The 27,795-nt window shown below is 45.2% G+C and overlaps 1 protein-coding gene across 4 annotated transcripts in view; it reads left to right on the top strand.

Moving 5' to 3' along the window:
• Nucleotides 1-27,795, top strand: part of CASK (calcium/calmodulin dependent serine protein kinase) — a 384,458-nt gene that overhangs the window by 177,057 nt on the left and 179,606 nt on the right. For all 4 annotated transcript variants that reach the window (XM_074995109.1, XM_074995125.1, XM_074995118.1 and 1 more), the window contains exon 5: nt 3,470-3,542. In XM_074995109.1, coding sequence (XP_074851210.1) covers nt 3,470-3,542 — 73 coding nt within the window. The remainder of the gene's footprint in view (nt 1-3,469; nt 3,543-27,795) is intronic.

The following is a 27,795-nucleotide window of genomic DNA, read 5'->3' as shown; positions in this document are numbered from 1 at the left end:
CTAAAAGAGCTTATTTTAATTGCAGTGTCTTTTTATTAATATGTCTTTTAAATGCATGATGTATTAGGTTTTGTGCATGGTCATAATCCTAAACAGGTGGCATAATCACAAGAATGGTGGAACCAAGTTCAACACTTGTAACAAATCCTGTGGTCATGCATTGGGCCTCTATAAATAAGTATTATTTACTTTTTAAAGTGCACTTACTTAGGGTGTGACTGTCCCTCTGTTTTGTAGGGATGCTGTCAGCTAAGTCATTTTAATATACTCTCATCTCCATCACACTTGACGTACCAAGTGTTACATAAAATTCATTTTTAAAGTAGTGCACATTCTGTGTTGATGGATGTGCAAGCAAATAGCTTAATTAGCTTATTTTAAAGTTTTGACTGTTAAACCCTAAACTTTAAAATGACTGCAGTTTCAGAGATTAACTGTGAAATATATGTCCTTACTTGGGTGCCTGGCTGACTTTGTCACTAAGCATGGATTCAACTGAAATAAGTATGCAATAAATCTCTTCTGGTTCAAATAACCACATGCAATTCTTTCAAATAAAAACAATTCATTGCTAAGTGAATGTAAGATTTTAGAATTTGTCAGCATACGTGGCATGTCTGCTCATACAAAGTGTATGGAAGCTGATAAATTGTCAGTTTGTCCACAAGAAGATACTATTACCATATTGTTCTCTCAAATGCACTGGAAGAGCCAAACATTTTCCTACTTGTTTGGTGCATTTTCCTACAGTTGTTTAATTCAGTTTCTGATTTAGAAATATTCTTCAGCTTGTCTTAATCTTGTATCAAAGCTGTTAACATTTATGGAAAGAAATATTTGAGAAGCAATTGCAGCAAGTATCTTAAGAAATTTCCTGAAGTGCATTACTGAAAGCTAGCAGCCTGATCTTCAAAGGAGCAGAGCACATGTAGTTCCCATTGTCTTCATTGTGATTTGCATGGGCTCATCACTTCTGAAAATCAGGTTACGGATTTATTCCTTGTGGTGCCCCTGATCCACAGACAAGCCTTTAGCTGAGCAAGTCAGTGCATATCAGATTTGTGCATTATGCCTTTGTACTTTTTTGCTGATGAATACTTAGCATCACATAGGGAATGAAAACAACTGAAGGAGTTTGGCTGTGGGGGCTCGAGGTTGAAAAGGTCAGATTCAGGCTGGATCAGGTGGTGCAACAATGACTACGGTCTCCTCAAATGAAGTACAGGATAAGATTAGATCACAACCAATGTTCCTTGTAATCTGAGCACCTGAGCAGCCCTCCCCAACTGATTAGCAGAGCGCCCAAAGCTAGTGGCACGTGTTTCTATTGGTGCTGCACATCTGCACATTCCTTGGTGCACGTAACAATTTATTTCGCACATGGATGGAAAAAATTGGAGGATACACTGACCACAACTATGCTCTTTTGTACTGTACCACTCACTCCTTGGGACCTGCTATTCTGGACCCTCAAAAGGATTTTCATTAAATTGCAAAATAAATTCAAACATTTTAAAAGGTGGCAAATTCAAGCCAAGGTTTATCCAGTTCCTTGATAATCCACAAACTCTATCAAGTCTGATAATCAGCTGCTTTTTTATCATAAGCTCAGTTAGAATGGGCTTGGTGTAGAGGCTTCTGATTTGACATTGGATTTGTATAGTCTTCTAAAATTAAAGCTCAGCCTCAGCAGCACTTTGAAGTGGAAGTATGGCCATCACACAAGCACTAGCAGAGAGCTTGCCCAGTCATCTGGATAAACCACCTCCGCAAGGGCAATAGCTAACTGAACTAGCAGCTTGTTTACACTGGTCCTTTACAGCACTGTAATTTGCTGTGCTCAGCGGGAGAGGGAGATTCATACCCCTGAGACAGAAAGTTACAGTGCAGTAAAGTGGCAGTGTGGACTTGGCCTTTATCTGGGATCTGTGCAGTGGAAGAAGCAGCAAAATATACTTCCATTGTTTCATCACGGACCAATTCAGTGTTTCTTGTATATTGCCTCTAGTGATAGTTTAGTAAATTTTGCTTACTTGATTTTACTTTTACTGTTAATGATTCTAGAAAATCAAGCTACCATGCCGTAGCCATTGTGATTGGATTAATTATAAGGGGCATTCTGCAGAATTGTGTTGTGAAATAGAGTGAAGTGAGAGGTAGAGTGAAAATCTTGGACCATAAAATCAATTCAGGTGTAAAGACTTGTGGTCTGAGATGGAAAGGGAAGGGATGAGTCACTTGAGACTACATATGAATACTTTACTATATAATTCAGTATAATTTTCATTGCTTATATAATTCTAGTCAGTGATCTGAAATCGTATTATAAAAGTAAATATAAAAATACGTATTTCACAGTTGAAGGAACCAAGATCTGAGACTTTGAGACCAAAATGTAAAGAAGGGTCTTGTGTGCCTGAGGGATCTAATAGAACATCTGCTTATTGTTTAGAGCTAGCAATTACTTGCAGCGCCCTCTACCCCAGAGGTGGTGTGATTAACTGAATAACTAACTGGTTACCACATAACTCGCTCTTCAGCATCCCTAGGGTGCTTTTGTTTTTCAATTCCTAAACTAACGTACATGGCATCTGATTTTTAGGTATCCTTCAATCCCCAGTGACATCAATTAAATTAGTGAATGCATAGCACCCTGTATTTGAAAAGTTGAGTCATTTGCTCTCAGTCATTCCAGTGAACCAGTGGGAGAGCTATTCTAAGTTGAGAAAGAATTTGCTCTTCAGAAAAAGTCTGCAGTTTCCCTGACACACATTCCTATGCACGTTTTCTAAGAAGATCTGTAGAATTTCATAAGTTTCTGCAGAATTCCTGTGTCCTTATTAACAGCATTCACTTCTTTCCATAGAAATTAAAAAAAAATACTGAATCTAGATTTCATGTCTAAAATACAGTCCCTTCATCTGAAAGGTATTCTGCTTGAGGTTATAATTTATTTATGGGTTTGGTAGTCTTGTGCGCATGTAATGTCTTCACAAAAGTTCTTCACAATGCAATTGTTATAACTGAATGAAAAATCCTATACCTAACTAGTTAATTTTCAGCTTTCCTCTGTACCTTAACGCCTATCTTTTACACCAAATTTTGATCTTTTGTTTGGGTATTTGTGACTTGAATGTGTGTTCATTCCTATTTCAGTAATCGAATATTGGAGGAAGAAGAAAGTAAGCTTATATAGAAATTTATGAATTGCATTTACAAATGGCTGAGTGGGTGTTTTGCTAGGTGAAAATACTTCTGAAATTAACATTTGTGTTCACAGTTTAGTTTTTATTAATTCTTCTGAATACATAATCTCCACTCTAACACTTGGTCTATTTACAATTGTGTATTTTCAAGGTAAGTTTTGTTATGACAATTTTATAGGTGTGAGGCTTCGAGCTGAGTGCAATATATAGTGTTTTTCTCACAAGTTTGTTTATATAGTCTTAGACATATTTTGTTTTTACAGTCATTACATGAGACAGATACTGGAAGCTCTACGTTACTGTCATGATAATAACATAATTCACAGGGATGTGAAGGTAAGTCTTTTCTCACTTCCACAATAAGCATATCCTGCCTAATTTGAAAACTCTATAATTTCAGGTAATATTGGCATTTGTATGCAAGAGAAATATAATGGGTTCCAATAACATTGATCCTTTGAGGCAAATCTCTTGATTTTTGTCAGCATAAAATACTTAATAGTTCTTTATTCACAGGTTAAATAAGTATAAGACTGTAATTTAAATGGAAAGCAATAATGACTTCTGAGTTCTGAATATTCATACAATTTCTGCTTGTGAATTTTCTTTTAAGGAAAATTTGAGATTATTAACTTGTATAAATTAAACTGAAATTGGTAGATGATTTGTTTCATCATTTTGACAGCTTAGTGACTGTGTTCAGCAAAAACTTAGTCTCCAGAAATGTTTATGCTTAATTGAAATGTTTGTTATATTTCCTTTCCTAAACTAGTCAACTAATTTAAAACAATCTTCTAAATATTTCCCTAGTTGTCAACAGATCCTTTACATATATACATGCATTTGGAAAATTTGTGTTCTTTGTTTATAATATGCCAAGCCAAACAGGGCCCCAGTTCTGATCAAAGGCTTTGGTCATAATGTAAATAATAATATGTTTGCTATTTGTATAAAAGGTGGTGTTAATGAGAAACGTCTACCTTGGAAACTTTTTTGTGAATTTTATTTTTAAGATGGATATTTTTACCCTATTTCCCTAATAGATTGTTTCTATCCATACTGAAGTAGGAGGAAGTTCATGTACTTGAAATAAATATGGGAATGTATGCTGTCACGTTCAGCTTCCTGACAGAAACATCTTTCCAAACCTATGTAGATAAAACACAGCAGTTTAGGAACTGTACCATATTTTACTCCTTGCCTTAACGGGTTACAGTAAAACCCCAATTTACCAACTCCCACGTAACTCAGATTTTCATGCAAGTTGGAGTGGGGAGCTGGGAGCCAACTGCTGCTTGGTTCCCAACTCCCCACCACTTGAGGGACGCGGGAAACTGACCAGCCCACAAGGACTGATAAGTTTCCTGGCTACTTCTCCCTGCCTTCCCCCAGCCACTGAGGGAAGGCAGGGAGAAGGGGCTCTTAGCCTGCCTATCTGCCCACAGCTGCATGCAGATAGGCAGGCTGACAGCCACAGAGCAGATTCAAGTTGTGCTTAACTTGCGTTAAAGCGAGTTATGTGCAACTTGAAGCTGCGTTTTTTGGGGGTTTACTGTACATGTTACACAAGCAATTTGGACAGTCATAGGGTGAAATAGCTGCATCTTTTTAGAACTATGTAGCTCTTTAGATATTGAGTGTGGGTTAGTTTGGTGGTGCTGCTAAGTCACACACAAAATCTTAGGCCAGAAATTTTTACTTCAACTTCATTTCCACTTCCATTGTATACTGGTGAAAGGAACTGAGCAATGATGGAAGTGAAAGGAACTGAGAAATGATGGAGGAGAAAGGAAGGATAAGGAGAAGAAATAATGAGCAGTAGATGTTACCCAAACCTGTTAATTTCTTATTGAAGAATCTCCATGTGGAATACTTTGTTTCTGCAAAAGGTTCATCTGCAAAGGACTGGAGCATATTTTACTGTATGTAGGGAATGTTTATCCCAGAAACCAGTTGTTTTCTCTGCAGATGTCTTCATTCAGATCTTGTTTCTGCTAAGAAGGTTGGAATACAATGGATAAAATGAACTTGGATATGTTTTAAGAGGCATTTCTTTGTTGCTTTTTAGTTTCACTTGCAACAATAATTTCATCTCTCCACTGTGGATGGCTTTAATACTTTGCAGCAGGTTAACTTACTTTCATAGCAAGGATCGGGTAGTCTTACATGAATACACTAGGAGTGACACTGAAAGAAAGAAGCAGGCCTTATTGCAGCTCTTCTGTGTAAATCTAAACTGTGCCCTATTTTTTTTTCTGGGTTGTACAATTTGGGGAAGAAAGGCAAGGACTATAGTGTTTCCAGATGTGTGCACATTTACTTTTTTCATGGGAAAATGTCTGCATGGGAGACTTTGGTCAGCTTAGCTATGTCACACAGCGGAGTCAGTTTTTCACATGCCTGAGCAAAGTAGTTATGCCAGCCTAATTTTCTAATGTACAGCAGCCCTTAGTTATTATTTGGAATACTGTCTTCAACCACAAGGGGGTAGAAATAGGAAGGAAAGAAGGAAGAAGCCCTGGGAAGGAGCATTGTGCAGCTATGACTTTTTTTTTTTAATTGCAATAGTAGTGAAATCCATGACATCGGATCAAACAAACGAACAATCTTCTGTTTAGAGTACTGATTAGTAGAGTTGGTTTAAAAAAAAAAATTAAGGAATATTTAAACCTGACAGTTTACAATTCCAGCAGAGTTATTTCTTCATTGGACCAAGCTCCCTGCATAGTCTGATTTTTCTAGATGAACTCTTCATGCTTGAAGACTGGTATCCGATATCATCAGTGATCCCCATTTCTTGTAAGTCTAAGGCCTGGTCTAAATTTAGGTCAATGTAACTTCGGTATGCAGAGATGTAAAGAATGCACACGCCTGGGTGAGTTAGCTATACTGACCTCACTCCTGTAAATTGCGTCTGCAGTGCAGATTATGCTAGTAAAGCTCACCACCATTACTATGTTACCACAGTTTGTGCAGTGGCCTAGTATGGCAGATTGTTTGTTTGGAATTGTGGAATGTGTTTGTTAGCTGGATGTCTTTTCTAAAATGCTGAACACTAAAATAGCTAACAGTTAAATAGCTGTTTGATTACAGAGTTTTAAAAAACTAACTGAAATGAATGGAACATTTCAGAGCTCACAACTACTATTTATGTAGTACACAGACTCAAAAACAACATTGGAACAATTTTCACTGACTTATGTTTTCAGTTAGCTAGCAACAAAAAGCTTGTATTTCACAGCAAGGAGTTGAACAAGAAATGGCTTCTCTAGTAACAGAATTTTGAAATTCCTGTGGCCCAGGCTGTATTCCTTTTAAAGCTAGAATAGGTCATTCATACAAATGCATTCTGTTTTTCAAGTCAATAAAGGAAAGAAAGAATAGCAGTTGTGCATAACATTAACCTCACCTTCAAGACTTCAAGTATAGTATTATCTACTCCATCTTACTTTCCTTGACCAAATGGTTAGTTTTTAGTATTTGGGGGGCGGGGGGGAATGTTAACATACATAATTATAAAACACTGATGGCCAGATTCAGTAAAATATCCATTTTCCATGCCATCTTGTTTTAAAAATATCAAAATTAAGCAGTGTTTTTGTTAAATCTGGTCCTGTGTGTCATCATATATCAATTAGATTGCACGGTTGGTGGAACATTTCTGGTAGTCCTATCTGTCAGTGAACGTAATTTACACTTTACCCAGAAAAAATTATTCAAAAAGCTATTTGGAAATATAGTAATTACAAGTTCAGTGGCAGAAACCTGTCCGGGATTTAAAACATCTAGGAAAAATATAAAAAGACCACTCTCTTCAAAGCAAAGTAGTTGAAAGTGAGGTGTTCTTGAAATCATTAGGTATACACAGTGTTAATTTTATTTTGTAAATCTAGAAGATTATGATTGGTAAGTGGCAAGATTTGTGAGCAACACACAATTACCTGATTAGTAAAATCTTTCCAGGAGATATAAGAACTGCAGAATGATCAAATAAGCTGGGTAACTAAGCAACATTATTTCAAGTAAAGTTTGGCATAGACATCTCCAAGGTATATTTAACTTTGAATGAATAATTTTAACTAATTTTGCACTGTAAACTGCAGTACCTCAGGATAGAGCTGAAGGTGTCACTATAGAGGTGTTTTAATAGGAAGCTAGCATTGCAGCTCACTTTTATCAACCTTGGTATGCACTTGAAAACTATATTGGTGTGACTGTTGGTTAGGGTTATGATTTTTTTTAAAAAGGTCATATAGTCATTTTGGTCCAAGACCTCGGCTGGGTCTACACATACCTGGAATATTGACGGCTGCTATGCAATTCTAGGTAGGTCAATTTCATACCAAAAATCAGTTTTCAAGCTGTCAATATTTCTCCCTGTCCCCACTGCTGAATGCCGATGGGAGCGCTCCTCCTGTTGGCATTCCTTAATTCTTGCGGCTCACAGTGAGTTCCAGTGTCAACATTGACCCAGGAACACACCAGTTCATGCATGTGCGAAACGGAACCCCAGAAGATTGAACATAAGCATGCAATCTTCTGTGGCGAGTGTAGACCCAGCCCTAGCGCAGATGCAGTTATACCAGTGTAGACATTCCTGCACCCATGTGAAAATATCTGTGCTGGTATAAAGTGCCTTTATACCATTGTTGGAATTTGACTGCTGTGTTGGGTGGGTGGAGGGGAAGCATGCACAGATGCTAAAGCCAGTTCTCCTTGCTCACTGGTTCTCTCCCCCTGCTTAGAGTGGTACCTGGGCTGCTGCTGCTGGGGGAGGGGATGAACCAGCTTAATGGGAGACCTCCAGATGTTACCATCCACTGTAGCAACCTGAGTGAAGGAGCTGTGGCCACTCCAGCACTGGCTTTTTCAGTGAATGCCCTTATGCTGGTGCCTCTAGGTGCTACTGCAGTTGTCTTCCTGCTGGGCCTGGTGTTGTCAAGGGGATGCTGGATGCTGGGATCTCCCCTCCCCTGTATTTCCCCTCTTTCCCATCCCCCTCTCTTTTCCTCTTCCTACTCAATACCTCTCCCCTTGCCCTATTCCTATATCCTCTTCTCTTCCTCCTGCCCTTTTCCATCTCCTTTCCCCTCTCTCCTTCCCCTGCCTCACCCACAGGCATTCACTGTTGCACAGGAAACAGGTTGGTAGTAACAAAGAGTGTCTGTAGAATCTGATGACAACGAGCACTACAACTGGGCAGAAGGTGGTGTCTAACTGCAGAGACAGCAACCTAGATTTACCACCCTTGCCAAGAGACGTGGATCTGTCCGGCATTCTCTATTCTCTTATGGGACCTGGCTGCCGGGGACAGGAGCCAAGCAAGCTGGAAGCATGCTTGAAGACAGGAGATGCAGCATGGGAAAGGCAGCGAGGTGAGCAGGCTGGGTTGGTGAGCACAGAAATCTCAAGTGTGGTAGTGGCATGTGACCCCTTTTGCATACCTCCATGCCTTCCTTCAGTGGTGGAAGTGGGGACTATGCCTCCATCCTGCATCAGATTATTCCAGTATCACTGTATCCACACTGAGGCAGTTGTACCTCTTCAGCTAAACTGATACAGCGAAAACAATACAACTTTCTCTTTTAGAAAGGCCTAATGGTAGTGGTAGTTGATGCAGCAGCATCGATCTCGCAGGTCTGGTAAGTCAGTGGAGAGTAAGTCAGTGGAAGAGTGCTCTCTTAATTAATCCACCTCAACAAAAGCAGAAGCCATGTCTACCTGAGAGTGTCTCCTGCTGACGTAGTGCCATGTACACTGCTGTAAGTCAATGTAAGCTACATCTTTCAGGCATAAAAACATATGCTGCCTTAAGCAGTAGTGTAGACAAGGCTAAGGTTGTGCCTGTAAGAGGTGCAGAAAAGAACTTGCAGCCCAGAGTGAGTATGAAGTTAAAGATGCTTCAAGCCATTTTTGTGTATCATCCTTACTCGGGCCCTCCCGGGGCTCAAGTGCCTGTACAATAACTTAGCCCCCAGGCCTGTCTACATTACAGCAGCTTGTTCCCAAACTCCTATAAGCAGCAGTACTACCCAAAGCATATGCAGTGCCTCCAGTAGCATTGCCTGTTCCAGAGCGTGAGTGATACTGTGGCTAGGCTTTAGCTGTCTTCCTTATTGGGGATATCACCAAATATCCGTGATATCAAGAGCATATAGTAAACTCTTTCATATCCGGCAGCCCCAGGACTGGGATATTCAAATATTTTGTCTAATAGACAGGTGTACCTAGCTATGCATAACACAGAGGAAAAACAGATTAAAGATTAAGAAACAAATATACATGCAGAGTACTTTATTTATCAGTAACAGTTGTATTGTACACTATAAACTTATACTGTATTTGCTGTATTTATTTGTGCTTACTCTCACTATACTGTACTTACAGAAAAGGCAACTAAAATTTACTTATGGTTAAACTGCTAGTTATGTGAGAGTTCTGGATGATAGACTGCAGGATTACTGTACCTGCAGAGCTTTCACTTTGAGCACTATCAAGTCACTAGAGTCTATAGACATTTAAGGTATAACGAGTATAAGTTACACCTCATAGATAATACCCTTTTTTGGATGGGTTTCCCAGAAAGGAAGGTTTGAGGAAATTAACCCCACTAACAACATAGGAGTTTGAGATGTTTCACAGTGAAGTTTACAAAACAGCAGTTGAAAATAGGGCCCATGTGCTAGCCAATTAAGACTTACCTGTAGACTTAGTAACAGGGTTGAGGCAAGTCACCAGAATGATTTTACTATGTTTTCCATAACTGAAACAATTTGGGAACTTCCTCTTAAACAGGGTGGGGGGTTGGGGGGCAGCCTTCAGACCAGATGAGTTTTACTAGGGTTGACCCCTGCTGGGCTACTGGTGCTTTTATTTACCTGTGTGATCTGGTGAACCATGTCCAGGCCACTTACCTTTCTCCTCTGCTCTAATAGCAGGAAGATCCAGGGTGACTCTTCTGGAATTCATTACTGTTAGGGGTATGCTGGTTTGTTTTGTTTTTGTTTGTTTTTTTAATATAAGTATTCCTTTGTCTCCTTCCTCAGTCTTGTGTTTCTCATTGACAGCTGGGATTTAAAATATTGAAAATAGTATTCAAATGATTAAGCTACAGTAGAACTCTTACACATACAACATTTGAGACGGTTAAAATGAAATAGGCAATTATAAAAGTTGCACATTGTATTGACATATTTTTGTGACCTTGAAGATTTTAGAACTACATATTTGAATGTCTGAAATAATTCATCAAGAAGTCTTGACAGTTGTATTGAATCATATTGGAATAGTTGGAAAAAAGCTTGTGAATGTGAGTGAAAGTTGACAGTGACACAACGTATCTTTTAAATCTAAAAGTGTTCAAGCACTTATTGAAGAGAAATAGAGATTCACCTCACAACTGTCTGTACTACAGAGCCAGGAGGCAGCCTATGTCAACTATGAAAGTATCTACGCTTCAATATTTCTCCTGTGGATGTAACTGAACTTCTGTGCTGATTTAATGGGTGGCATAGAGACACCATCGAAGTAGTTATTTTGCCACAATATCAGTGTAGACCAGGCGTGTCCAACCCACAGCCTGCGGGCCGCACGCAGCCCTGGACAGCTAATAATGCGGCCCAAAAGATCGTAAACTTTTAACATTATTATGTGATTTATATACATTAACTATATTATATATTTTATATGCGACCCAAGACAATTCCTCTTCACTCAACGCGGCTCAGGCAAGCCAAAAGGTTGGACACCCATGGTGTAGACACTGCTTTGCTTAAAGTAACTGTTACTGGCTTTCAGCAGTTATCCCACAGTGCCCCACACTGAAAGTAAAATTGATGCAAGTACTCCTGGTGAGGACACACCCCATTGACAAAAGAAACAAAGTGTAAGTATGTAAGCAACGTAATTATGACAGTGGTTGTATGCCAACATAAATAAAGTTGCCTGATGTTTAGTGTAGGCATGGCCTCAGTGAAAAAGTGAGCCATTGCTAGTTGTTGTATAATCATGTTGGGATGTAGTAGTCATATAGATTAATGGTCTACAAAAAACTGTTTTTCTTTAATGTTAGAGGCACATCCAAGTCTGTTGTTGTAAAAGTTGTTTAAGGGAATTTTAATGCTATTTTCAGCAGTAAAATAGAAGTTTAATTGCATGGTGGTGTTATGCTTCACCTACATGTTTTTCTCAATCTGTGGTGTAAACATAGAGCATTTGCTAAGAGGGGAACCAAGTTGGTCTGTAGCTTCACAGATAACCAACACTCCTCTAACACCTTAGAGACCTAAAAAGTTTATTAGGTCATGAGCTTCAGATTATGAAGAAGTGTAACCTAGAGTAGAGAAGGCTTATTTTGGTGGATGTAGATGTTTTGTTTAATCTGAATAAAAATCCAAAGAATGGCCAGTAAAACAAATACATTTTCAAGTATTAGTACACAGTGTGTAGGACTTGTGTAATTCAGATGTTAAGAGATGCAATTTAGTAGCTCTGAAACTGATGAACCACATGTTTTTTTACCCAAAAAGCACTGCTAAGTATTTTACTTTTACTTGGTACATCAAAAAAAAAAAAAGTTTGATGCAGTGGGTTATTATATACAGCTAGAACTCTGTTGGGACAGTATTTTAAGATAAGAACCAGAATTCTTCGAGTGGTCCCCGTGGGTGCTCCACAGTAGGTGTTGGGCTCGCCCGGCGCCACAGATCAGAATTCGTCTAGCAGTTCCACTGGATCGCGCATGCGCCGATGCGCGCCGCTCCCTTGCGCGCCCTCGGTCATGTGCGCGATCCGGTCTCCGCCACTTCCTTCTCAACCGCCAACGGCTGTAGACGGAATCCGCTCCGGCTGTAAAGCCTGAGACAGATAAGAGAGTTGTTTTTACTTGTTAGCTCGTTGTTCTACTATTATACAAAAAAAAACCATACAAAATAGCAAGAGAGAAGAGGAACGGAGGGAAGAGGAGCAGACAAAGAAGGCTGGTTAAGCCGTCCACTACCCTGAAGGCCGTGAATGTTTGGGTTGTAGAACGCACTGATTAGCAGCTAAGTACCCTATTAACAGTAAAGACTCACTGCAGTGTCTTCCTCGGGGTTTAAGAAGTGTGAGTCATGCCGCGAGGCTATGCCGGCCTCTGATGGGCATAGTGCATTGGCTGCCTGGGGGAATCCCATGTCACCCAGAAGTGTTTGTACTGCACTAAGCTTACAGCCAGGGCCAGGAAGGACAGAGAGATGAGGTTCAAAATGATCTTGTTTGATAAGGCCCTTCAGCCTGAGCCGCTGGAGACGCCTCACACAGAAGGGCCCTCAGGGTCACATAAAAGGAAGGCAGCGTCTTTGACCCCCTCTGTGCAAAAGAAGAGGAAACTCTCCCCAGCTCGATCCTTGCCAGCGGTTTCAGCAAGCAGGACGAGCGGAACGCAGAGCCCTGAGCTGCAGGCTGATGAAAGTGGCAGGACGGTCGCACACGTGGCTGGGGCTGGGCCTCCGGCTATTCAGCAGTCGGCATTGAGGGCGCCGTGGGCGCCAGCACTGCAAGCGCCGGAATCGGCGGCGCTGCCTCACACAGCACCAGCTCTCTCAGTGCCGATGCCGCAGGGGCACCCAGCACAGGGCCTGGCAGCGCCGGAGGAAGCTACCTGCACGGCACCGCTTATGACGCTACCGAGCGCAGCACCGACAGTGGGGCCGAGATCCCCGGCACGGGAGGGGGCGGCGCCCACCCTGCAGGGGCAGGGGAAGGCTAGAGCCAAAACCCGGCACCTCGGTCCATCTCCAGACAGGGCTGCGATGCCGTTATCACCCAGCATCCCCCCCCCCCCCGCCCCCCCAAGATACACACGCTGCGTCGCAGGGCGGCAACTCCACCAGCCTATTTCGGGCTTCCCTCTCCGTTCCTCCAACCACCTTCACCTTGGCTCAGGCCACCTTCACCCTTTTTGGGCATGGATCCCTATGAGTACTATCACAAACCAGCTTCACCATTATCAATGTCGTCACTGAGATCCTGCTCTCCCAGACATTATGGGTACACACTCCGATCGTGGTCCAGGTCTCCATCACCAGGCCCTTGTCCATGTTGTTATGGCCGTCCTCATCATACTGAACACTGACATCGGAGGTCTAGATCCAGGGGCAAATCCTGTTCCACTCCTCGCCAATACCCCCGTGTGCACTCTCGCTCTGGGAGAGGAACGCAGCTGTCCCAGGGGGAATTCGGTCCGGAGTCCTGAGACTTTCCTTCACAGCCCACGAGGGGGCATGCATACCAGTGAACTTGGGAGACAGAGGACTTGGGGGAGGTTTATCCTAGCGGCTCCTCCTTATCCTCCCCAGATGAGGCAGTTGTCCCCGGGGATGTCTCCCCTCCGGATGACCTTAAACAATTCCAAGAGCTGTTCAAAAGAGTAGCATACACGCAGGACATTCAAATAGCAGAGGTGCACGAGAAACATCATAAACTCCTGAAAAATTTGAGACCCCCAGTTTCATCTAAAATTGCTATTCCACTGGACGAAGCCATTTTGGAGTCAGCCACTAACATATGGCAGATTCCGGCCTCTATTCCGCCTACAAATAAAAGGGCAGATAAGAAATACTTTGTCCCAGCCAAGGGCATGGAATTCCTGGTTAGCCACACACAGCCCAATTCTTTGGTGGTCGAATCGTCCCAGCAGAGGTCGAAGACGCCTCAGTACAAATCAGGGGGGTCAGATAAAGATGCTAAGAAATTAGAGCTGTTCGGCAGGAAGGTCTACTCCTTCTCTACCTTATTACTGAGAATGGCAAACTATGTGGCACATTTATCGAACCATAACTTTGACAACTACTCTAGACTTACCTCTCTCATGGATTCCCTCCCGGAGGACAAGAAGCCGGTGTTAAAGGTGATCGTCCAGGAGGGCTACGCGGCCTTGCAAACAGGAGTTCAGATTACCCTGGACGTGGCGGACACAGCGGCATGCTCAACAGCTGCAGCAGTGGTAATGCGTAGGGAGTCCTGGCTCCAGACGTCTGGTATCCCCAGAGATCTACAGGCGAAGATCGTGGATCTTCCCTTCAACAAGCAAAAGCTGTTTGCAGAATCAACTGTCTCGGTCCTACACTCTGGCAAAGATTCGAGGGCCACACTTAAGACCTTGGGTATCTACACTCCTCCATAAAAGAAAAAGAAATTCTATCCTCAGCAAAGGCGCTACGCTTACCAACCACAGCTCGCACAATATCAGCGAGGCTATGACCAAGGGCGCCATCAACAGCAGCAACAGGACAGGGCCCCCAGGCGACGTTCTCAACAAAGTCACACAACCTCAGGGCAAGCCCAGAGGCAGCAAGTTTGATGGGTATGTCAAGGACTGCACTATCAGCACCATCACTCAATGCCACTCTCACCTCATGTTCCATCATCACCTCAAACCGTTCCACTCCCAATGGCAAAATATCACAACAGACAAATGGGTGCTAGAAATTATAGCCACGGGTTACACAATCCCCTTCCAGTCACTACCACCGACGAAACCTCCCACCCGGCCTCTTCTCAGGGACCCTTCTCATGAGGCAAGGCTGAAGCAGGAGGTAGATCACCTCATGTTCATAGGGGCGGTGGAAAGAGTACCGGAACAATTCCAAGGGAAAGGTTTTTACTCACGCTACTTCCTAACAGAGAAGAAAACAGGAGGCTGGAGACCAATTTTGGACCTACGGGGCCTCAACAGATACTTGCAGAAGCAGCGCTTCCGGATGATTACAGTTGCCTCCATACTTACGGCACTGGACGATGGAGACTGGTTTGCAGCCCTCGACTTACAAGACGCTTACTTTCATATAACAATCCACCCAGCACACAGACGCTTCCTCCGCTTCACAGTCGGCGGGGATTATTTCCAATACAGAGTTCTTCCGTTCAGCCTATCCTCGGCACCCAGAGTCTTTACCAAAACCCTGGCAGTGGTATCAGCTTACCTGCACAGGCAGGGCATGTTTATTTTTCCATATCTGGACGACTGCCTACTGAAAGGGGCCTCAACGGCAGAGGTCCTACACATGATACGCGTTACCGCGAACACATTTACTTCGCTAGGCCTAGTTATCAACCTTGCAAAGTCAAAGACCGAACCCACGCAAGATGTAGAGTTCATAGAGGCGCGCATAAACTCTATCGCATCAAGAGTATACCTGCCTGACGCCCGCTTCTGCACCATCAAATCCTTGGTGCAAGTCATGATGTACAGCCCCTCAGTGCCGATCCTAACATGCCTGCAACTGTTGGGGCACATGGCGGCCGCCACGTTTGTGGTACAGAATGCCAGGTTACACATGCGAATCCTGCAGCATTGACTGGCGAGCATTTACAGACTGGCAGCCCATACTGTCCACAGGGTGGTATCGCCCACGACAAAGGTACGGAAGTCGCTCGCGTGGTGGGCAGATCCCAAGAACCTGCTAGTGGGAGTGCCCTTCCACCAATCACAAATTTCCATTTTTCTTACAACTGACAGCTCCCACATAGGGTGGGGAGCGCACATTGGCAGCAAGGTGACGCAAGGGCTATGGTCCCCTGCGGAACAGACACTGCACATAAACGTACTGGAGCTCAGAACAGTGTTCAATGCGTGCAGACATTTTTGGAAATACCTGCACGGCAAAGTAGTCGGGGACAATACCTCCACCATGTTCTACATCAATTGACAAGGAGGGGCACGGTCCCGTGCGCTATGTACAGAAGCAGTCTGATTGTGGAATTGGTGCATTGCCAACAACATAACTTTGAAAGCCTCGTACTTGCCAGGTGCCCACAACGTGAAGGCAAATCAACTGAGCAGGTGCTTTGCACTCACGCAAGAATGGCAGATCCGCTCCAACCTGCTACGACGCATATTTCGCACCTGGGGATTTCCCCAAGTCAATTTGTTTGCCACCCAACGCAACAAGAAATGCCCTCAGTACTGCTCCAGAGCAGGAATAGGGCGGGGGTCCCGGGAGAAGCTTTCATGATATTATGGAAGGGCACTCTACTCTATGCATTTCCCCCCACAACACTTATCCACAAGGTTCTGCAGAAAGCCAGAAGGGAGAGAGTTCGCATGATACTCATAGTTCCAACTTGGGACTGACAACAATGGTTTCCCCTGCTTCTGCACATGATGGATTGTCCACCACTCCCCCTACCAGTAGTGCCAGACTTACTCACGCAGGCTCGGGGTCCATAGTGCATCCGCACCCTCACGGACTCCGCCTACAAGCATGGTTAATCCATGGCTCAGCGCCTTAGAGAGCATGTGTACGGAGGGAGTAAGACAAGTCTTAGAGTGTAGCCGAAGGACCTCCACCAGGAGGACTTACGAACAGAAATGGACACGCTTTACCGCCTGGTGTTCCGCCAAACAGTTAGCTCCTCTGGACGTCCCTATAACTGTAATTCCAGAATACGTTCTGGACCTCAAACGAGACGGGCTCTCTCTATCGTCGCTAAAAGTCCACCTCGCAGCTATATCAGCTTTTCGGCACAAAGAGGAAGGGCCCACCATATTCACCCATCCTACCGTCGCAAGGTTGTTGAAGGGGCTGGTAAACCTGTACCCTCCTCGAAAACCGCTACCACCATCGTGGAGTTTGGACTTGGTACTCCACACGCTATCGGGACCACCCTTCGAACCATTAGCCACGGTACCCCTGCGACTACTTACCATGAAAACGACCTTCCTTCTTGCGATTACATCAGCCCACAGGGTGAGCGAGCTCGCAGCAGTGATGGCAATGCTGCCCTGCACAGTATCCTCAAAGGAGGCGGTAATCTTACGGTTACACCCAGCCTTCGTTCCAAAAGTTTCCTCGGAGTTCCACATTAACGAACCAATAGTACTACCCTCGTTTTACCCGAAGCCTCACAGCTCCAGCAAGGAGGCGTGCCTGCACCTCCTAGATGTGAGGAGGGCATTGGCCTTTTACATAGACAGAACTAAGCCCTTCTGGAAAACGGACAGACTCCTGGTGTCTCTCTCTCCCAGGTCGAAAGGGGAAGGCGTCTCTTCCCAGAGAATTTCAAATCACATTGTGTCCTGTATAAAACTGTGCTACGAGCTTCGAAAGACCCCTTTGCTAGCCCCGCCCAGGGCTCACTCCACCAGAGCGGTGGCAGCATCAATGGCCTTCTTCAAGGGAATCGCATTGAAAGACATTTGCAGAGCGGTGACTTGGTCATCCTACGACACCTTCGCCAAGCATTATGCCCTGCATCGGGTGTTCGATGGGGATACCTGTCTGTCGACAGTAGTCGTCTCAAGGGCAAGCTGCACATGAATCGAGTACCCACCTCCTTACTTTGGGTTACTGCTGGGTAGTCACCTACTGTGGAGCACCCACGGGGACCACTCGAAGAAGAAAGAGAAGTTACTCACTTGTAGTAACGATGGTTCTTCGAGATGTGTCCCTGTGGGTCCTCCACTACCCGCCCATCCTCCCCACTTCGGATCTCTGTCTGGTATTTTTCAGGAGCATCCGGGGCGGTTGGTCAAGGAACTGGCGGGGGCCGGATCGCGCACATGACCAAGGGCGTGCAAGGGAGCGGCGCACATCGGCGCATGCGCAATCCAGTGGAAACTGCTAGAAGAATTCTGATCTGCGGTGCCGGGCGAGCCTGACACCTACTGTGGAGCACCCACGGAGACACATCTCGAAGAACCATCATTACTACAAGTGAGTAACTTCTCTTTTCTTCATGTTGAACAACTCCTGATCTTGTTGTTGGTGTCTATGGCTGTGTCTCAACTAGCCCCCTTCAAAGGTAATCATCCTGAGCAGGGAATAATAATGAGGTACTGCAATGCATATACAGCACCTCATTAGGCTAATTCTTACCGTGACAACTTCGAAGTGCCAGCAAGCCTCTTAGCTGCGGGCACTTTGAAGTACCCATGCAACTTTGAAGTGCCCGCAGCTACACTGCTTGGCAGCACTTCGAAGTTAGCTCTTCGAGTTAGCACTTCGATGTTAACCACTTCGCAGTTAACAACTTAGAAGTTGTCACAGCAAGAATTAACCTAATGAGGTGCTGCATATGCATTGCAGTTCTTCATTACTATTCCCTGCTCAGGCTGATTACCGTGCCCCCCTTCGAAGAAGGGGGCTATTGTAGACACAGCCTAAGTCTAACATAAAAATCAATATAAATATATATACAGTATGTGTAAAAGAAAATAATCTGTCATAAATGCTAGTTTAAAAATAATCATCTTTTGCAGATGTCACTTTCGTTTTCTGTACTTCTAAGGTAGTTAGATGCTGTTTCTGATCTCCAGAGTTTGAAACAAGCTGAATGTTTTTAAACTTTGACCTGAACTCTAAGATTCTGAACATCTTAAAGACAGGGTTTTGTTATTTTCTGCTAGTTGGCAGTGACACAACATATCTGTTACACTAATTTAGCTATAGTAGATTTAATTTTTCTTCTCTTTTTGACAGTGTAAAATAAAAACATACTTGTTTTTAAGCTTAACAGGAAACAATTTTGAGAGAAGGTACAAAGAGACAGTGTTTGTGGCTTTTCAGTGGTGTAGTGTCATTTCTCTTGGAGGCTTCTATTAAGAAATACCATTCATTTAGTCTTCTGCAGTGAGTGGTCTGAAGTAAATGACTAGAGGAAGTATTTAATGGGAGAAAATAGTTGTTTTAAAAATGTTCTAATTATTTGTCTAAAATTTTAATGCAAAGTTAATGGCCCTGAGCTAAAAGATGAGTGTAAAAATCGAAAGGAGAATATCTTGTTTGTTCTTACTCGGGGTAAGAAGAGAAAAAAATAAAGTATCTTACTATTAATTTTAACTGAATTGTCTTTATCAGTAGTGTTTTATTTACATCTCTGCAGCAGGTCTTGAGAAGCCTTATTCTTTTCAGCACAAGTGAACTTGTGATCTGTTCAGGGTCTTTCCATTTTGCCCAATGATAGGGTTTTTCCTTCCACATTCCTGGGTATTCTCTCAGAAGGCTATCACGTCAGAGTCCTTCCAATCTTCTGACTTCAAAGGAACCTTTTGGTTTTACTGGGGATGATGTGTGATTCTGATACTATCTACTGTAGGAGACTTTGTTAGATTTCCAGATTAAGAATAACAAGAAGTCCTGTGGCACCTTATAGACTAACAGATATTTTGGAGCATAAGCTTTTGTGGTTAAAGTCCCACTTTATCATTTGGTTAAGTGGGTTTTTGCCCACAAAAGCTTATGCTCCAAAATATCTGTTAGTCTGTGAGGTGACACAGGAATTCTCTTTGTTTTTAAAGATACAGACTAACACAGCTACCTCTCTGATACAGATCAAGAATGAAATCTGTCCACCATATATATATATATATATATATATATATATATATATATATATAATGTTAAATTAGACACAGACTGTGTTAAAATCACACAGAAATTGCAAAACCAAGCACTCAAAAGGTAGGAAATGGCAAAATTAAAGTTCCCCATGCAACTGTAAGCATGCGTTTGCTTTGTAATGTAGTATTTCATTTACATTGTTATATAATTTTTCCATGGGCCCCCCGCCCCATTTGGTGTGCAGATTGGATGAAGGTCACATTTTGTATTGTTCCCATGTTTCTGTGTTGCTGGTCTTATTTGGTGCATATTTAAATCCTGCTCTGAAGAGAGAATTAATAATTCCTCATAAACTTTTCTGTAGTATCTTCATAAAGACTCATTAATATACTCAGGATTGATTCAAATTCGGCGCAGCTGATTAGCAGAGTGCCCACAGCACCTACAGCTGGCAGCATGCGTTTCTACTGGTGGTGCACCTCTGCACGTGCTCCAGTGCATGTAACAAAACTTATTCATAGATGGATATAAAAATGAGAGGAAACACTGGAGTCGACTTCACCCACCTTCTCTCTCTCAGACCTTGGAGAAAATGACAGACTTCTGTGTTATTTTTCAAAATGAGAAAAATGCAAATGTGGACATGTAGTATAAATAGGTGTTATGACTGGGTAATTTGTATTAAAACAAAGGATTTTTAAAATAGTAGGTACTGGTTGGTTGCACTATCTGTAAGCAAATTTGTCCTTAAATTTTTTATTTTTAATCTCTAAGAAATGGAGAAAGTTAATTGCTTCGCTTGATACAAAAGCTTTTAATTGTTTCCGTTAAAAGTTGGTTATGCAAGTATAATTAAAATAGAATTAATAACCAAGCAGATCAAGTAGTGCAATTTCTTATTTGCAAATCAATACATATACATTCTGTATCCTGTTTTTGTTATAGTCCCCTTATTCTAAAAAGGGCACAAATGTTTTATATGATTTTTTTTTTTTATATATATAAAACATGTCCCCCGCCCTGGGGAAAACACATGAATTAAAATGTTAGTTGCTTCTCTTACTTCCATATTGGAGTAAGTGTTTCTATAGCTCTGTGTGTACCTATTGATATTTTTGGATGTTGCTATAAAACCAGTAAATTGAACATACTCATACAAACAACACGTTATTTTACAAGCAAAATGGAATACAGTTAGAAGGAAAGTTGCCTTGCAGCTTCTAAAAGGATGCAAAGAATATGTGGTTTTTAAAAAGCAAGGTTGCGTGTGTGTGTGTTGAAATCAAACTAGTTAGATCTGGAATCTGTAGCAGCAAACATCTCAATATATTTTTACATGCACTATTTTAAGAGCTGAACTGCATTTTGTAGTTCAAGGGAAGTGAAACTGGATGATAGTTGATGGGCAAGAACTCAGAAAGAAAAGGGACAGCAAATCAGGGAGGAACTTGAAGCAGAGGGAAAAGATGAAGTGGGGTGTCTAATTATTTTAAAGAACAGGGTTAATACTTGATTGCCAGCCTGGCTGTACAGAAAATATGCAGTCTAAGACTCGATCTTGGGAAAGAAGATGAAGTGCAGGGGAAAACAACCTTTTAATTTCAACAAGAAATCTGTAGATCCTCAGTTTATCTAGCATTTACTTAAAAGTGCTACTTAATATTTTTTTAGTTTTTCTCCATGATCATCAAACTTCTGATAGGCAAACTGTGTTTCAGCTAGGATTGTACTATATGGTGATTCCCAGTTGATCATCCATTACTTGTATTGTTCAGTCACATTAAATGCTTTTGTTCTGATCATCCAAAAATGGCTAGTCTTGACGAAGAGTTGATGTCGGTAATTTAAACCGCACAGTTTACCTAATTTAAAACTGGACAGAAGGAGACCTGTAGTGGCAGATTGATTAATGGATGATTCTTCTTCGAGTGTCCCTGTTGGTGCTCCACGTTAGGTGTCGGGCTCACCCCGGCGCCGCAGGTCGGATCTTCCAAGCAGTTTCTGCCGGACCGCGTATGTGCCGGTGCGCACCGCTCCCTTGTGCGCTCCTGGCAACGTGCGTGACCTGGTCCCCTCCAGTTCCTCTTTAACCGCCATCGGCTGCAGACAGAATCCGCTCAGGCTACGGCCAGAGTTAGTGTATTTAACGTTTTTAATTGTTTTAAAGTTTCTTCAGTCTTGGATTAAGTTAGTCGGTGGTTGTTTTCAACAACAACAACAAAAAAAACAAAGAAAGGGAAGGAATTCAAAGCTTCCAATCCCAGTAACAAGCAGGGCATCGGAGGCCAGGAGCCTAGGGCCATTAGCCCTCCTGCTGCGGCAGGCTTTATCCGAGAGGGGAACAAGCACAGAGAAGGTGCTAAGTACCCTATTAACAACTCAAAGACTCACCACAATGTCCTCTTCAGGATTCAAGAGGTGTGAGTCGTGCCGCGAGGCGATGCCAGCGTCTGATGGGCACAGTCAGTGTATAAGGTGCTTGGGGGAATCCCATGTCACTCAGAAATGTTCCTTCTGCGCCAAGTTAACAGCCAGAGCAAGGAAGGACAGGGAAATGCGGCTGAAAATGCTGCTGTTCGACAAGGCCCTCCAGCCAGACGTGCCGGAGTGGCCGCAGCAGGAGGGACCCTCTGGGGCCCATAAAAGGAAAGCTGCGTCCCTAACCCCGTCAGCGCAAAAACGGAGGAAAATCTCCCCAACCCGATCCCTGCCGGCAGCAACAGCGAGCAGGATGGGTGGAGCGCACAGCCCCCAGCCTCAGCTACAGCTGATCGTGGCAGAGGTTCAGCCTCTGATGATCAAACAGCCACCCCGCACCACGGGCAGGGCGGCGGCCAAGCAAGCGCTGGAACCGGCGGCTCCGCACACAGCGGCACCGACCCCCGGGGAACCGGCGGCACAGAGCGCACAGGCACGCGGAGGAGCTCCACCGCTGAGGAGCGTGCCGAGCGCAGTGCAGACTACGGGGCCGAGATCTCCGACGCGTCAAGAGGCGGAGCCACCCCCACAGGGGAGGGGAAAGGCAGCACAGAAAACACGGCACCGCAGTCCCTCCCCAGACAGGACTGCAGAGCTGCTTTCTCTGAGCCCTCCGCTCGTGCTGCAGACTCCAACGAGAAGGCAGGGGTCACCCCTAGCCTATCCGGAGCCCCCATCTCCATTTCTACAGCCAGCCTCCCCATGGCTTGGACCACCTTCGCCCTTCTTGGGCTTCGAGCCACTTGAGTACTATCACAAATTGGTCTCTCCAGCGTCCCATGTCTCCAGAAGATCTCGCTCCCCCAGACGTAGGGGGTATGCACCAAGGGAGTGGTCCAGGTCATCATCCCAGGAGCAGTGCCTGAGTTGCCATGGTCGCCCCTATCATGCGGGGCATAGACACCATAGGCATACTACCAGTGACAGATCCCCACAGACGGTTCCATATCCCCGAGGGCAATCGCGAACAGGGACAGAGACTCAGATATCTCAGGAGGAGTTGGTTCTGGAACCCCGGGATTTTCCCTTGCAGGCTTCTAGCGAGCGGATGTACCACCGTCAACAGGACCCGGAGGGGTCCAGAGAGGCGTACCCTAGCGGTTCCTCACTGTCCTCCCCGGATGAGGCTACAGCCCCAGGGGACGTCCATCCTCCGGACGATCTCAAACAGTTCCAAGAGCTGTTTAAAAGGGTGGCCTTCACGCAAGGCATCCAGACAGCAGAGGTGCAAGAGAAGCACCATAAGCTCCTTAAAAATCTGAGACCTCCATCCTCCTCTAAAATAACCATACCGCTTGACGAAGTAATCTTGGAGTCCGCCACCACGATATGGCACACCCCTGCGACTATTCCGCCTGTCCACAAGAGAGCGGACAAGAAATATTTTGTGCCAGCGAAGGGCGTGGAGTTCCTATTCAGCCACCTGCAACCAAGTTCTCTGGTGGTAGAATCGTCTCAACAGAGATCAAAAACGTCTCAGTTCAAAACAGGGGGAACGGACAAAGATGCCAAGAAACTAGAGCTGTTCGGCAGAAAGGTCTCCTCCTCCTCCACCCTACTGTTGAGAATGGTGAATTACGCAGCGCATCTAGCGAACCACAATTTCGACAACTACTCTAGGTTAACCTCCCTCATGGACTCACTTCCAGAGGACAAGAAGCCGGTGCTCAAGGCTATCGTGCAAGAAGGCTACGCGGCCTCAAGGGCGGGAGTTCAGATCGCCCTGGATGTTGCGGACACAGCAGCACACTCAGCTACGGAAGTGGTAATGCGAAGGGAGTCCTGGCTCCAAACATTGGGTATACCGAGGGATCTGCAGGCAAAGATCGTCGATCTCCCCTTCGACACACACAAGCTGTTTGCTGAATCAACTGACTCGGTCCTTCATTCCAGTAAAGACTCAAGAGCCACTCTTAGGACCTTAGGGATCTACACCCCTCCATACAGAAAGAAAAAGTACTACCTTCAGCAAAGACAGTACCAGTATCAGCCACAGCGTCCCCAGTACCACAGGGGTTACGAGCAAGGGCGACATCAACAGCATCAACAATATAGAACTCCCAGGCAACGTTCCCAACAGAGCCGTGCGTCCTCGGGGCAGGGTCAAAGGCCACAAGTTTGACACACAGATCCAGGGCTGCGCCATCCCTACCATCGCACAATGTCATCCGAAGCTGTTATTCCACCATCGCCTCCGACCATTCTACGACCAGTGGCAAAGGATCACCACAGACAAATGGGTGCTGGAGATCATAGCCACGGGGTACGCCATCCCCTTCCAGTCGCTCCCACCGCCACGACCTCCACCCAGACCCCACCTAAAGGACGCCTCCCATGAAGCGAGACTCAAGCAGGAGGTAGACCATCTTATGCTCATAGGGGCAGTGGAAAGAGTGCGGGAGCAACTGCAAGGGAAAGGGTTCTACTCCAGATACTTCCTCATGGAGAAAAAGACAGGAGGCTGGAGGCCCATCTTAGATCTTCGAGGCCTCAACCGGTACCTGCGCAAGCAACGCTTTCGGATGATCACAATCGCCTCTATCCTTACGGCACTGGACGATGGAGATTGGTTCGCAGCCCTCGACTTACAAGACGCATATTTTCACATAACTATCCATCCGGCTCACCGACGATTGCTCCGGTTCATGGTAGGCAAAGAACATTTTCAATACAAGGTCCTACTGTTCAGCCTCTCCTCGGCCCCCAGAGTCTTCACCAAGACTTTGGCAGTGGTGTCAGCCTACCTGCACAGACGGGGTATTTATATTCCCATATCTGGACGACTGCCTACTCAAAGGGGCCTCGAAGGAGGAGGTACTACGCATGATACGCGTCACAGCAGGCACGTTCTCTTCGCTCGGCCTGGTTATCAATCTGGTAAAATCAAAGATAGACCCCACACAGGACATAGAGTTCATAGGGGCACGCATAAATTCTATTACAGCGAGAGGGTATCTACCAGAGACACGCTTTCGGGCCATCGGCTCCCTTATGCAAGTCATCACCTTCAGCCCTACGGTGCCGTTTCTGACGTGCTTACAGCTGCTGGGCCACATGGCAGCAGCGACGTTCGTAGTACAGAACGCCAGGTTACACATGCGCAGCATGCAGCACTGGCAGCTACAAACTACATGCATCTACAAACTGGCAGCACACACCGTTCACAGGGTGGTGTCGCCCACAACAGAGGTGCGCAAATCCCTGCAATGGTGGGTAAACCCCAAGAACATGCTAACAGGGGTACCCTTCCACCAACCACAAGTATCAGTTTTTCTTACTACAGATGCCTCCCACATAGGGTGGGGAGCACACATGGGCGAAGAGGTGACACAAGGACTGTGGTTCTCCACGGAACAGTCACTGCACATAAATATACTGGAGCTCAGAGCGGTGTTCAACACCTGCAGGCACTTTCGAGACTATATACAAGGCAAAGTAGTTGGGATCAGTACAGACAACACCTTCACCATGTTTTATATAAATCGGCAAGGAGGAGCTCGGTTCCGTGCCTTATGTGCGGAAGCAGTCCGGTTGTGGAACTGGTGCATCGCCAACAATATAACCTTGAAAGCCTCATACTTACCAGGTGCTCACAATTTGAAGGCAGACCAGCTGAGCAGGCGTTTTGCACTCACGCACGAGTGGCAGATCCGTCCCGATCTGCTACAACCGATTTTTCACGCATGGGGTTTTCCCCAGATAGACCTGTTTGCCACTCAACACAACAAGATGTGCGCACGATACTGCTCCAGGGCAGGACTGGGACGGGGGTCCCTGGGGGACGCATTCGCGATCTCCTGGAGGGGCCCCCTGCTTTACGCTTTTCCTCCCACAGTGCTGATCCACAAAGTCTTGCAGAAAGCCAGGAGGGAAGGAGCCCGAATGATCCTGATAGTCCCAACGTGGGATCGACAGCAATGATTCCCCCTACTCCTGCGCATGTCGGACCGTCCACCGATGCCCCTCCCGGTGGCGCCGGATCTGCTCACGCAAGCCCAGGGGTCCATAGTGCATCCGCACCCCCAAGGCCTGCGACTACAAGCGTGGTTAATCCATGGCTCAGCTCCCTAGAGAGCACATGTACGGAGGAAGTGCAACAAGTCCTAGAAAGTAGCAGGAGGGCTTCCACCAGGAAGACCTACAAGCAGAAGTGGACTCGCTTCACGGCATGGTGTTCTACCAAACAGTTAGCCCCCCTTTCAGTGCCTATACCTGTAATATTAGAGTATTTACTGGACCTCAAGAGAGGAGAACTCTCACTATCCTTGTTAAAGGTCCACCTTGCCGCCATTTCGGCATTCAGACACGAAAAGGAAGGGCACACGGTGTTCGCCCATCCCATCGTTACCAGGTTCCTCAAAGGGTTGGTAAACCTATACCCCCCTCGGAAACCGCTTCCACCTTCGTGGAACTTGGACCTGGTGCCTAATGCGAAAACGGGACCACCGTTCGAGCCTTTGGCCACGGTTTCCCTCCGCCTCGTTATGATAAAGACGACCTTTCTTCTCGCAATCACATCAGCTCGCAGGGTGAGCGAGCTTGCGGCAGCTATGGCAATGCCACCCTGCCCTGTTTTTTCCAAGGAGGCGGTAACCATACGGCTGCATCCAGCCTTTGTTCCTAAAGTTTCTTTTGAGTTTCATATTAACGAACCTATTGTTTTAGCCTCGTTTTATCCAAAGCCTCATAACTCTAACAAAGAGGCGCGCCTACACCTCCTGGACGTGAGGAGGGCGCTAGCCTTCTATATAGACAGGACCAAGTCCTTCCGGAAAACGGATAGACTCTTAGTCTCTATCGCTCCCAAATCGAAAGGAGAACGTCTCTCTTCGCAGAGAATCTCGAAGCACATCGTATCCTGCATAAAAATGTGCTACGAACTCAAAAAGACTCCTTTACTGGCCATGCCCAGGGCTCACTCCACTAGGGCGGTGGCGGCATCAACAGCCTTTTTCAAGGGCGTTGCGCTAAAAGACATTTGGGCTACGTCTACACGTGCACGCTACATCGAAATAGCTAATTTCGAAGTAGCGACATCGAAATAGCCTATTTCGATGAATAACGTCTACACGTCCTCCAGGGCTGGCAACGTCGATGTTCAACTTCGACGTTGCTCAGCTCAACATCGAAATAGGCGCTGCGAGGGAACGTCTACACGCCAAAGTAGCACACATCGAAATAAGGGAGCCAGGCACAGCTTCAGACAGGGTCACGGGGCGGACTCAACAGCAAGTCGCTCCCTTAAAGGGCCCCTCCCAGACACACTTTCATTAAACAGTGCAAGATACACAGAGCCAACAACTAGTTGCAGACCCTGTATATGCAGCACGGACCCCCAGCTGCAGCAGCAGCAGCCAGAAGCCCTGGGCTAAGGGCTGCTGCACACGGTGACCACAGAGCCCCGCAAGGGCTGGACAGAGAGTATCTCTCAACCCCCCAGCTGATGGCCGCCATGGAGGACCCCGCTATTTCGATGTTGCGGGACGCGGATCGTCTACACGTCCCTACTTCGATGTTGAACGTCGAAGTAGGGCGCTATTCCCATCCCCTCATGGGGTTAGCGACTTCGACGTCTCGCCGCCTAACGTCGATTTCAACTTCGAAATAACGCCCAACACGTGTAGCCGCGACGGGCGCTATTTCGAAGTTACTGCCGCTACTTCGAAGTAGCGTGCACGTGTAGACGCAGCTCTGGAGAGCAGCGACCTGGTCATCCTATGACACCTTTGCCAAACACTACGCCCTTCACAGGGTATTCCAAGAGGATACCCAGCTCTCGACAGCGGTCC

Source organism: Carettochelys insculpta, chromosome 1 (genome assembly GCF_033958435.1).
Source record: "Carettochelys insculpta isolate YL-2023 chromosome 1, ASM3395843v1, whole genome shotgun sequence".
Taxonomy (NCBI): Eukaryota; Metazoa; Chordata; order Testudines; family Carettochelyidae; genus Carettochelys; species Carettochelys insculpta.
The sequence above is the reverse complement of the archived record's forward strand: the minus strand, read 5'-3'. Positions and strand labels throughout refer to the sequence as shown.